This window comes from Uranotaenia lowii, chromosome 2, assembly GCF_029784155.1.
Source record: "Uranotaenia lowii strain MFRU-FL chromosome 2, ASM2978415v1, whole genome shotgun sequence".
Classification (NCBI taxonomy): domain Eukaryota; kingdom Metazoa; phylum Arthropoda; class Insecta; order Diptera; family Culicidae; genus Uranotaenia; species Uranotaenia lowii.
Genome location: NC_073692.1, coordinates 151,247,648 through 151,260,739, shown reverse-complemented (window position 1 = coordinate 151,260,739; position 13,092 = coordinate 151,247,648). Strand labels below are relative to the sequence as shown.

The window sequence follows — 13,092 nt, the reverse complement described above, 5'->3', positions numbered from 1 at the left end:
TGCATCAGCAGTTCATTGTGTTTGCTCAATGGTGTGACCTGAACTGCCTGCCCCTGAATCGCAGTAAATGCTCGGTCGTATCATTTTCTCGTAAGCGACACCCTCTTTATGCGGAGTACGCTCTCGGAGACGGAATCATTTCTCGGGTGGACCACATCAACGATCTGGGCGTTATTCTCGATCAACGGCTGGAGTTTAAGACTCACACAAACTACATCGTCGACAAAGCATCCAGAAACCTCGGATTCTTATTTCGCATGGCCAAAGACTTCAAAGACGTTTACTGCCTGAAGAGTCTTTACTGCTGTATAGTTCGTTCCATCCTCGAGTATGCTTCAGCTGTTTGGAGCCCTTTCTACCAGAATGGGGCTGAACGAATCGAGGCCATCCAGCGTCGCTTCATGCGGTATGCCCTACGTCATCTGAACTGGCAAGACCCGTTCCGTTTACCAAGTTACGAGAATCGCTGCCGCCTCATAAACATAGATACGCTTCAAGCTCGCAGAAACGCTACGCGCGCTCTAGTTGTTGCTGATCTCTTAACGTCCAGAGTCGACTGTCCCGTTTTGCTGGAGGCCATTCCTCTCAGCGTGCGTCCCCGAGGATTGAGAAACCAGCTTTTGCAGCTCTATGTACCTATTCGTCTCAACAACTACGGAGCGAACAGCGCATTTATCGGCATATTGAAAACGTTCAATCGCTTTTCTGAGCATTTCGACTTCGATGTTTCGAGGAACGTGTTCCGGACAAAAATTTTAACTGTTTCAAGAACTGTATAGACCTGTGTTAATTTTTTATCTTGTATTGTTATTATCTACTATTAAGTTATCATTAGGATCTACATATGATCCGTTGATTTTATTCTAATAAACAATAAACAATGTCGGAACACGAAACAATGATGTAATTCACATATTACAGCTGTTCTCTATGGTTAAATAAGCATTTTCCTTAAGGCGCCCATTATGCCCTCATCTCCCCTAAAGTTCCATTGACAGACTCCAAAACATCTGCAAATTGTGATCAAAATTCATGTAGTCGAAATTCATAAATCGTTCTAGAAGTCCCAGAGGATAAAGAAATGAGCTAAAATTTGAATAAAATGAAATCTGATTAATTACATGAAGGTATTTGTGGGAAGTGAGGGGTTTAACAAAGCGTTATCCTAACCTTTCCATTAGCAGAGTGGTAAAGCAGGTCAATTTTTATGTCTGATAGGGGCAAATTAAACAAAAAATAGACCAAATATCGTGTCTTAATGATAAAAAATGCCTGTCTACCGATAAAAAAAAAAAACAAAATACGGTGGTTAAATCGTGCGCGAAATAGTAACCCCCTCAGCGCTTTGAAATTTTGAAAAATTTCTTGAATCAAATAGATACGAATTTTCTAGCAGCCACTTTGGATCTCCCGTCAGAAATTTTTCATAGAAAAGCCTCGCCTGCATGTTCCGGAGAAGAACGAGAGGAAAAATTTCAAAAAAATTATACCTTGTTCTAAACATGGCTGACGATCTGTGGAAGATGCCAATCGATAAGTGGTAAATAACGATTTGCATAGTAAAATATACCAAAAAAACTACAAAGGCGACCGTTTTCCTTACATGGCACTTTCAAAGGATTCTTAAAGTTAATACTTTGTTATTTTAAGAGGAGAAATCACCGTGAATTTGTTTTATGAAATGAATTTGCGGCTTTATCGGTGAGGGTTAAAGAGTTGAAATGAAAGACGGATAGAAGAACAGAAGAAAATTCTAAGGTGGTGAAAAGAGCGAAGAGCATTTGAAATAGAAGCTTGACCACGGCACATGTGCACACTCACATGGCGGTCGAACCATCCATAATTAACTGTATCGAAAAATGTAGTGCCTTCTCTATTGGGTACTACTTCTTCAATACAGTTAATTGATGCGGGACAAAGAATTTAGCATGTGGTCAAGCTTCTATTTCAAATGCTCTTCGCTCTTTTCACCACCTTAGAATTTTCTTCTGTTCTTCTATCCGTCTTTCATTTCAACTCTTTAACCCGATAAAGCCGCAAATTCATTTCTTAATACTTTGTTATAGTTGGATCTTGGTTCCTGCCATTCAGCGAGAACTGTGATGAAGTGATTAAAAGTTAATAACTTTGTTTTCTTGCAGAAGGTGGATAATCTTATCATAGCTTCGATAAAATAGGAAAATTCTAGCTATTTTGGAGGTAAAACTCCAAGAATTGAAGAACGTCAACAAAACAATGCCTTTATTTAGAAAACGGTAGTTCAAAGTGTGCAATATAGATGGCGAATATGTAGCCCAAACATTTTTTTTTTTCAATAAACTTATTAGTTAAACGCAATTTCAAAAACTATTTGTTAAGTAGGAGACTCCGCAGAAAAAAAACTTATAAGATACCTACCCCTGAAGCATTATTTAATCAACATTACATCAAATCTGAACAAGCAAGGTAACAAAATTAGAACAGTTATTAAATACAGTAGAACCCCGCTTATCCGAGCTTCCACGTTATCCGAGCCACCGTTTAAATTCATTCAAAATCCATTTAAAGTTTTGTTTTATCACTGTGATATATTTTTATGCTATTTAATGGACGTTTTCAACGAGCTTTGAGTCTAAACTAAGGTTGCCAGATTGCCCGGTTTTCTCCGGGTTTGCCCAAATATTTAATGCTAAATTTAAGAACAGACCGGCCCATCCCGGTTTCCCGGATTTCATTGAAAAATGCCCGGATTTTGCCCGGATTTATTCAATATATTTCGCAAATAAAACAAAAAAAAACAACAAACAACTCGAAAATGTCATTTTTCGAACAAGTTTCATAAAAATAATCGTGAAAGGTTTTTTGGAAGATTTGAATACGATTCAAAATCTATCGATAAGTTTTGATGAAGAAATTTTTTTTTCATTTTTTTTCTTGATTTTTGTTGAGGATTTTCTAAGTTTTGTGGAAATTTGCCCGGATTGCCAGATTGCCAGATTTTTATATAAAAGTTGCCCGGTTTGTCCGGCCCGGATACGCGCTGAAAAAAATCTGGCAACCTTATTCTAAACATGGCAAAAAACTTGGTTTTTCAATGTTTTTTTTTTTGTAATCCTCGGTTTAACTTATCCGTGGTGGTCCTTCCCCCGACTACCTCGGATAAGCGGGGTTCTACTGTAACTTATGAAACTAGTTGCAAAAAGTGGAAATCTTCTGGGCGTAAATTTATCCAACGAGGCTGGCTGAGTTGGATAATTCAATCAAGTGCTGAAAAAATCGAGTTTTGCAACGAGTAGCACACAAAATTTTATTAAAATTCAGAAAATTCCCTTTGCTTTTTAAGCAACAAGTTGCAAAAATAAATTTTTTTTAGCATGAGTCGTTCATATCTAATGAATAATAAAAAAGATAACAAAGACTAGTGAAGAAAAAATATAATTTTGCTTTGAGTCGCATATAATTTTTTAATAAAACTTCAATCTATCCTTTAGAAACAATTTTTTAATCTGAAGAGAAAAAAAAAGTTTTTTTAGACTCAGATCCAAGGGATTGCAGTGGAGAGAGAATTCTTTGCATTTGGAATGGTAATGATCAACATTCCACAACTGCTCAACAAATCTAACAAATTGCAACAAATAGCACATTTTCACTCTCTCTGAGCACCGGTTTCTCTCATTTTAACTTAAACCTTCTAACTATCTCTAACAAATTGCCACAAATCACCACAAATTCAATCATTCGCTGCATAATATGTTTGATCATTGACAATGATTCTCCGTTGATCTCAGTCCCCTGCTTAGAACAGTGTCGAAAAGTAGCTATTTTTCGATACTGTTTGAAAAACAGTATCAAAAAGGACTAATTTTTGACACTGTTTTAACGATAAGAAAAGTAGGCCTTTATCCAACCAAAATCTGTAATGGGTTTGTGTGATTTTATTTCCTTGAAATTCATAGGAAATTAATGAGAAATTGGGTCTTTTCCACATTTTAGTTTGTCAAAATCAATTACCATTACCAATCTTATCATACTTTTCTAATTCAAAGTAAGAAATCTAAATTTGATACCATCCAAAAAAAATTATAATTTCGGATATCAATTCAAAATTCAAAAATTCTGTAAAATCTGTGAAAATTTCAAAATTCTGTGTTCTGTGACATAGATTGTTGTTGAAAATTTGCTAAGAATTCTGTGAAATTACAGATTTTTATGTGTTTCGGCAACCTTGATTGTATATTTTCAAGAAGAAAACAGGGTTGAAAAAAAGTTCACTATTCAGCACTGAATAGCATAAAACAAACATTTTATAACGAAGGTGCAAAATATTTTTTTGGACAATGCTGTTTCACTTTTCTAACGACTTTTGGTACAATAAACTTCGAGCAAACACGACTCAATAGATTTTTATTTCTTAATTCACTTCAAGCAATGACATGATCCACTTTTTTATACCTACAATAAGTACAGTTTATCTTAAAAAAAAACATATTTTCCAAAAAAAAACTAGAAAACCAACTCAATACAAACGAGTTTTCAGAGTTCAGTCCCCTCCAGTTTTTTTTTGCTTTCTTTTGGTTTACGTTTCAATACCGATTTTGCCAAAACAACAACAACATCGAAAAGACTAACTATAAATCTATAATTAACATTGCTCGGTTGTGCGCCCATTGTAAAATAGGGGAAAATAGAATTCCTTCTTCGGCTTGCCATTCTTGGCTCTTTGCTGACGGCACAAAAACGCGGGCAACAAGCTTTCCAATTGTTGATAAAAACAAAGAATAATGGGCGATGGGTTGCAGTTTTTCTTAACAGCCGGGTTAAATGCATGGTTCAACCGGATTAACAGAACAGTGTAGCTTCGTACCTTTTTGAGAAACATGACTGAATATGTTTTCAATTGAAAAGTACGTCAAGTTTATGGAATAAATTTCGTCATTTTCATTCGCAAATAGAGAACAGTTACTAGAAACAAATATATTTTGATTTTCCAAGATATCACCCCATAACGGTACCAGAAAGGAGCAAGTGATTCTTCGGAAGGAAGGGCGAACGGATGGAAACTGTCAGCATTGTACACATGTGTGGGGTATCAAGGAAAGCCGTCTTCCGATGTTGACACAACTATGGGCAGAGCTTGGAATAACCTCTGTTGTAAGACCAACCGTGAAAAGCAGGGTCCATGGGGTAAATCACATTTTTCCGAAGAATGAACATAGTTTATTTTGTTTCGAAATTCCCATTTCAGGTATAGAAGATTTAAGTTTCCTTTTAAATTTATCGTTATTTCTAGTAGATCTACAATAATTGTTTCAGAAATATTTTGGTTCATTGCAATGTTCTGAATCTTGTCACTACCAACAATGTGTTACTTTATACCATCTTACCCAACATGCCCTCAACAGGAGACTTTCGCTTTTTTACTTCCGGAATTTCGCGAACCAAACGGAGTGCCTCCTATTTATGGCGCTTCTCACCGGCTCTCAGTAGAAGATAAATGGCAGGGATGACTTTCGGAAGCGGCAAAAAAATGGCCATCCGCTGCCCACCAGACTGGGACTGCTGGGAAATGTACCGACTTGCCTGAGGGAAAATTGCATTCGACGAGCACAGTTACGTGAAAACTTCGAATCGGTTAAGTTGCATTAAACGGGTGCGTTCGAGATGCGTTTTCCATTAATGTTCGAGTGTTTGGTGGAGTGATTTTTTTTCCTGCACAGCACAGCTCATTGGGATTAACGAATTGGTGCTCATCATCATCATGCGGCGACGATGGGGAATCATCCTCGATGTGGTTGATTTTTTGACTTGGCATTTTGTTAATTTCCCTTGATACTAACGTACTTTTTTCTTCCCTTACTCAATTCACTAAAATCCCGGGGGTTCCATCCAGGCAACGACGACCAATGGCGACACCGCGCTGCATTTGGCCGCCCGACGGAAGGACGTAGAGATGGCCCGGATCCTGGTGGATTACGGGGCCAGTGTAGACTTTCAGAACGGCGAAGGCCAAACGGCCCTGCATATAGCGGCGGCCGAAGGCGACGAAGCGATGGTCAAGTACTTTTATACCGTACGTGCTTCTGCATCTATCATCGATAATCAGGGTAAGTTACGCAATTATCTAATGAGTTTAAAGTGCTACGCTTGCAAAAAAAAGTTATACTCAACGCGAAAAAATAAGTAATCTGTGCTTAAGCAGCCGAATAGTTCAATTTGAACGCAAACATTTTGAGTAGATTCCTACTTACATGTATTTAAAAATGTAAATGTAATTTTTTATTAAAGGGATTGTCCAGCAAACATGGCCTCGTATCAGAAATGATAACTTAAGTCATTTACAATTGTGTTGTTAATCGCCAATCCAACTGCAGAGTGCAAAGTTCGTATAAAATGTCGTCTGAAGTCAGTTTAAATCGGATATAAAAGTCCGCCATGTTTGCAAATTTTGAAATGATTTTTCTCCCTTACGAACACCAAGTGAGAAAATCATCGTCATGTTCTCTCTAACCAGCAGTGCATCCGGATGGCTGAAAATTAGATGGGAATTGAGTTAGATAATTTTGACCAATGACTGAACTGAAAAATTTGACGTGGTCAGCGATAAGAAGGCTGAGAGCAAAATCTTGCGCTCTCTTGCATTCTTTCAATAGGTCAGTGATGCCAACCTTTCGAATTTTTTCTGGATCTTCCAGACTTGCTGGCCTTCCGCCAGATGTTTTTTAAGGACTTCCAGGCTTTTAACATTTCTTCCAAGCAATTCCACACTTTTGGGTAAGGCCAAGAATTTTTTAACAAAACAAAGTAAATTCAAAATGTGTTAGTTAAGTAATGGTACGAAATGATGAGAATTTGGAATTTAAAAGGGCAGAACGTGGTTAGAGAGTAAAATTTTGAGAGAATGCATATATATGAAGCAGGGCATTAAGCATAGCACATTGAGGCCCATGCAATTGATAGTGACAAAAGTATCTGTATATTGAACGATTTTTCGAGTAAAGTAGTTAGCACTATAGTATCAGCCTAATTAAAATCTGTTGACCAACAAAAGCGGTCGCCACCTACGAAAAATGCTATTCATGCTTCAAGACATTTGTTCAAAATTTTCCAAACCTATTTGAAATACAGTTAGCAACTCTACGATGATACAAATAAGGAGTCGGATAACGCAGAATGGGTGTAGTTTCCGTCGCTTTAGAAAGAAATGAAATTTATTTATGTAGGTATAATGCCTCTACTTTGGTAGGTAAATGCTGTTTTTTCAACTTACATACGATCATTCTAAAATATACATGGAAAGGACCCTTAACCCCGGAAAAGAATATTAAAGTGAATTTAATTAGAACTCTCACTTAGTTCTTGAGAGCTTTGAAAATATTACAAAGTCGATGAATTGACTAAGGCCTAATAAAACCTTACTGCTGCATCCATTTCAATGATCAACCGTCAACCGGGGGAACATGCAACAATTTTCAACTTCAATGGCTTCGAAAAAACTTACATTCACAGTTAATCCTATCCTACCCCTTATGCATCAAAAGTTTTAAGGATGACGAGAAATCAAATTAGTGGTTAAAACAATTATTGGTTCCTTTAGTAATTTTTAATTTTCTGAAATCATGCGATTTTCACCCTCTTAGAAAATGGAGTATCTCGCAACAAACATGGTTTTCAATGAAAAATCTTATGAACACGTATGAAAATTTATAGTTTTTAATATATTTGCTATGCCCTCAAGACCATTACGCATGAAAACACCAATTTCAGTAATTTTTGGGTCTGTAAAAACTAATTTCCACATTTTTCCTGAAAATAAGCATGCTGCATACATTTAGGGGTTAAATAATATTACAAAAAAAAAATCTACAAGCTGAAATCATTACAATGAATGTTTGGATGAATGAAATTTCAATGTTTACAAACGCATGATGCAAAACATTCATATTCCAGTACATGGAAACGAGATTTACAAGGTGTTTCTTTGATAAGCATTTTGTTGCATTTTACCCTAGACACCTAGATGAATTATAAAAATATTTATTAAAAAATATTGAATAATTGTTCAAAAATATTTTTACACCAAAATATAATAAAATATGGTATAACATGATAAAAATAGTAAAAAGTTTGTAGGAAAATATAATCAAGCCAATCCGTCATACTGGGCAAAGTTTTAACGGCATCGATAAATGTTTAAATTTGTAAATTTATTGCTCGATTTTTCAAATTTTATATAATAATACAAATACTTTTAAAAACTGATTATTGATGGAGATGTATCAAAAACAAACATTTTTCACATTAACCTAGGGTTGCCATCCGTCCCGCAAAAGCGGGACATGTCCCGCTGTCCCGCTTTTTCCTCAAAATGTCCCGCTTTTTTTCTGGAATTTTTCTACCAAGTTCACTGACTTACACTGAAAAAAATCAAACTTTAGTCTTAATTTGGATTCATTGGTTCAACACAGAAAATCTTTCAAATACGTCTTTTCCTCAAAATAAGCAGCATTTTTCATTGTTTATATAAGACAATTATGAATTTAGAGTTCTTTAGAGTTCTAAAGTTCTTAGAATTACAATAAGATTCTTATTCAGTTAAGCGTTCTTAAAGCACATTCAACCAATGTAGGTATGAAAAATTCTGCTACAGATTTCCAAATTTTCTCACTTGATGATAGACTTTTTTTTCTGAATTCTAAACGTTAATAGCTTAAATTCATTTCAGAGTTCAGGTTCCCTATTATCAATATCTAAATTGTTCTTCAGTTTTCATGTCTTGCACTATGTATCTGGATTAGGATTCTTGATTTTCAGTTTGCATCATCATTAGAAAATAGAATAGAATTTTTTTTTAATTTTTGTAACTCATATGCATTACAATAATTTTTTTCCGAATATAAAAAAAAAACACAAATTTAAAGCTATGATCATCTGGAATCCAGGCAATTACAATCACTTGTTTTTTAAAACTATTCGTTTGATCGAATAACGTCAGTGTTCTAGTTGCATTCAGATCATTCTGCTTATACTTCTGATCAATTTGATCCAAAAATATTTTAGAAAAAGCAACAGCTGATGAGCTTTCAAGTCGACAAAGAAGATTTCCAAGATGATTGTGCAAAAATATTTTTACCATATCCTTTTTCATTGTAAATTTCTCAAATACACGTAATTCAGATATCTTAAAAATAGGCTAGGTAGTTCTTGTCATTACCAACAAAACGCTGCGAAAATTTTGTTTATCCAAACTCTAGGAATGTAGTTATAGCCGGAATTAAGTGCCCGGACTCTAAATGATCATAGCTTTAGAAATCATCCTGAGTTATTGTTCCATATTCAAATCCGAAGTTCTTAAATTCAATTCTTTTGCAGAATCCAAAACTTCTAAATAGCTATCCAGAATTGAAAATTTAGAATAACTCAACTCAACTCAACATTATTCGAAATAAATTTTTTTATTCAGATTAAAAATATAAAAATGAAATAATGAATACAGATTGAAGCCCAAGCCATCAAATATGAAATACTAGATTGATGATTGAGGGCTCTGAAACAAGTTTCAATTCTTGGCTCGTATCTAAATATTGATCTGAAATCCGAATTCCAAATTCGTTTTTTTACATTTTAGAAATCGTATTGAAACTGATCCAAAATTCAATTTCATAATTAGAAAACTTGATAATGTTTACTTATTTATGAGCTCAATCTGAATTTCGAATATTAATTCTGATCTTTGAACTTGATCAGACCACGTTCAGAATTCAGATACAGAATAAACATTAAAAACTCAGATTAAAAATTGCAAGAGATCGCATACGTATGATTATGATTGTTATTTCAAAATTTCAAATTTGTTATCGAAGTCAATAAGTTTTTATTAACAAAACAACATCCACAGGATTTTATCTACGGAAATCATTTGCGGATAAAGGAACATGTATCTAATATCCCGTAAAAAATCTATTAGTATAATTATTGCAGTTTTATCAAGAGCCAAATTTTAAACTTAAACTTAAATTTGAGATTGCAAGTAGATGAAGATTATTTTATTTGGACTGTGTCCCGCTTTTTTTCATGAAATGTCCCGCTTTTTTCTGAAAGTATCTGGCAAGCCTACATTAACCCATAGTCACCCTGCACGTCGGTATATGGAGAAAACATTGTTCATTTTGATACTTTTAGAGAATACATAGTAAACGAAAATTACCGTGTTCGGTAATTTTTTTTTACCGAAATCCTAACATGTGTAAATCGTTAAACTGTTCGGTAATTTTTTTGGTAAAAAATAAACGAACATCGGAATATAAAGAATCGATTTACCGATGTTCGTTTATTTTCTACCGAAAAAATTACCGAACAGTTTGACGATTTACACATGTAAGGATTTCGGTAAAAAATAACCGAACTCGGTAATTTTCGTTTACTGTGTAGAATTTTAACATCTTCAATTTTATGTTTTTTAATGCCTATTTTTTATCCAAGGCGGTTAATTCTAAGGATGGTCATTCTGCCGAAACTTGTTAGGCAAAAGGTCATTCGATCAATACACGTTAGGCTTTATACTCCACAAGTCTTAACCCTAATCAAAACCATTCACATTAATCTACAAACACTATGCCACAATAGCTTTATCGGCATGAATCTCATTGAGAGACTTACGCATTGTGCAGTTCATTCTCTTATGTCATATATACACCTGTAGCTGGTTTACGGACCTTTTTTTGTCAGTGCCTTGTAACTGTTGGACGTTGCGTTTGACGCACTACAAGGATCCAAGACGGTAGGGGAGAATGAGGATACTTGATCCCTGGGGATACTTGATTCCTTAGCTATATCTCGAAACTGGAATGTCTTACAAAGATCAAATGTTCTAGAAAAATGTGCCAAAATGAGCAAAATAACAATGCTTGTAGTTTAAAAAATTTTAACAAAATAATTGTTTGAGTAATTGAACTTTGTTTGAAAAATTTCACAAATGTAACTTGAAGATCTTTTTTCATCACTTTAAAATGTTCCTTGCATGGGAAAATTATGAAAAAAATATTTGTTCCAATGTATCAATCGTTCGAGCGTAAAATGAACTTCACAATGCCATATTTTCAAAGCAATGGAAAACTCTCAACTTTTTTCAGAAAAAGTTTTCTAAAATGTTGATTATGGGTACAATTGATCCCCTATAGTTGGGTACAATTGATCCCCCCTTCCAAACGGCATATTCTTCTTCTGAATTGATCGTTATGATTGTTGATTACGAAATTACTAATATTTATCCAAAAACTAATATTTATCAAACAGTTGTCTGAAGAAAAGAGCAAAAATAATTATTTTTCTCTTAATTATAAAAATAGCGCCTTTAAGTATACAATGTTAGTAGCGTTGAGACAAAGTTATAAAATTTTCTTCTTATGTCTGCTATAAATTGTGAAATAAGAACAAACATGACCAAAATTGTCAATTAACATTCTATCTTAGGGTTTGGTTTGATTTTTATACAAGGATTACGGCTTCCTGAATAAAAGATCAAGTCTCCTTCAATAGGGGATCAAGTCTCCCCTAACTTCAGAAAAATCGCAATTTTTTTACTCCCACGAAAATGCTTCTAGTTCATCAACGGGTTCAAGTATCGATCTAATTTTTGGACCATAGAAACTTGAAGTTACAAGCTGTCAGAAAATGTCAAAGACGGCGAGTTGCTATTCTTTTCCAGAAAGATATGGTGAAAATAAGAAAAGGGGATCAAGTATCCCCACTCTCTTCTATAGTTTGATCTGCTGTTAGCTTTCAGTCAATCATCGGCAGTAGAAGAAGCAGCTTGGACCAAGTTCTTCGGGCTTTCAGTTATCATTGTATTTTTCAGCTTGAGGTTCTTGTCGTACACGGGAAGTTTTTCGATCATCTTTTCTCTCTTTCTCTCTTTTTCTCTAAATTCTGTGAAATTATATAATTTTATATGATTTAGGCAACCTTAACTGTGAGTTTTCTACCTGAAGTTCACCTTCTCTTGGTTCTATCGGTTTATTACCATGCTCAAGCTGAGCATGAAAATCCTTGGTTTGACAGTCTATATACTTGATTTTGAGGATAAGTTAAACAAATAATGATATATCAAATTCCACTGATAACGCTCGAAAGATCTTTCCATTTTCCTCGATGGTTTAAAGGCGTTTGATACAATGCATTTTTATTTCATAGTATTCCTTCTCACGACATAACTTGACGAACATAATTCCTAAAATTGATAAAAAACATGTCTCATATAAACTATGTTAAAAATCTGTTCAGAATTTTGGAGTTCTGGTCAGCAGCTATTAAATTAATTTATTTCAAGAATACGATTAACAGGCAGTTACCTTCGGGTAAGTTCTGGAGTTTCTTGAAGATTCGTGTGAAGGCTTACATTGTTCACCATGTATATGAACGATGAACCAACTGTTAAACACTTCAATTGTATACCTTTATTTCGAAGCATTTAAAGTACGGGCAATCAACAACCGGGGCTCTTTCAATTCATGTATGTAAACCGAATGCTGTTCTGTAAACACGAAAAGTTCGACTAGGATGTGTTGGCAAAATTTGAATAATACACAAAGAAGGTTTATTTTTATGTTTCGATGATAGTTGTTTAATCATCTTTATGGCATTAGCGACTTTTATCAACGTTGCAGTTGGCGAAAGGGTTATCGAAAAAACTTATCCAGCACAACTGTGTTCGATGTTTACTCTTGGGTTAAAACACGCGGACATCGGCTCAGGAGGCAACTGACTAGCAAACTGAGCTATATCACTAGCCCTCATTTGGATGATTACCGAAAACATTACAAGTTCTCGTTACAACCATTGAATCCAAACATATGGTTTGAATTTGAGTTTATATTCGGTTTAATAATGTTATGAAAGACTAAGCGTTACTTAACAAAATTTTAAGGCACTTTTAACCTCCCTATTATCAACATAACAGAGGAGAGCAAATTGTAATACTCCTCCTCCCTCAAGGCGCGTTTCGTAATATAAAACGGTCCCTCAATAGAACTTGAATATAAATAAGACCTAGGTGAATGCCACAGGAGACGTTTATAAGCTTTCTATATAAACAGGGAATTCACTCTGTTACGTTAT

General features: G+C 34.8%; 1 protein-coding gene across 7 annotated transcripts in view; it reads left to right on the top strand.

Annotated features, from left to right (window-relative positions):
- The window catches only part of LOC129748982 (serine/threonine-protein phosphatase 6 regulatory ankyrin repeat subunit B), a 205,757-nt gene that overhangs the window by 131,417 nt on the left and 61,248 nt on the right, over positions 1-13,092 (top strand). For 6 of the 7 annotated variants that reach the window (XM_055743795.1, XM_055743794.1, XM_055743796.1 and 3 more), the window contains one exon: positions 5,870-6,083. In XM_055743795.1, coding sequence (XP_055599770.1) covers positions 5,870-6,083 — 214 coding nt within the window. Of the gene's footprint in view, positions 1-5,658; positions 5,771-5,869; positions 6,084-13,092 lie in introns of those variants that run through there. The other variant, XM_055743801.1, reaches the window with a different exon arrangement.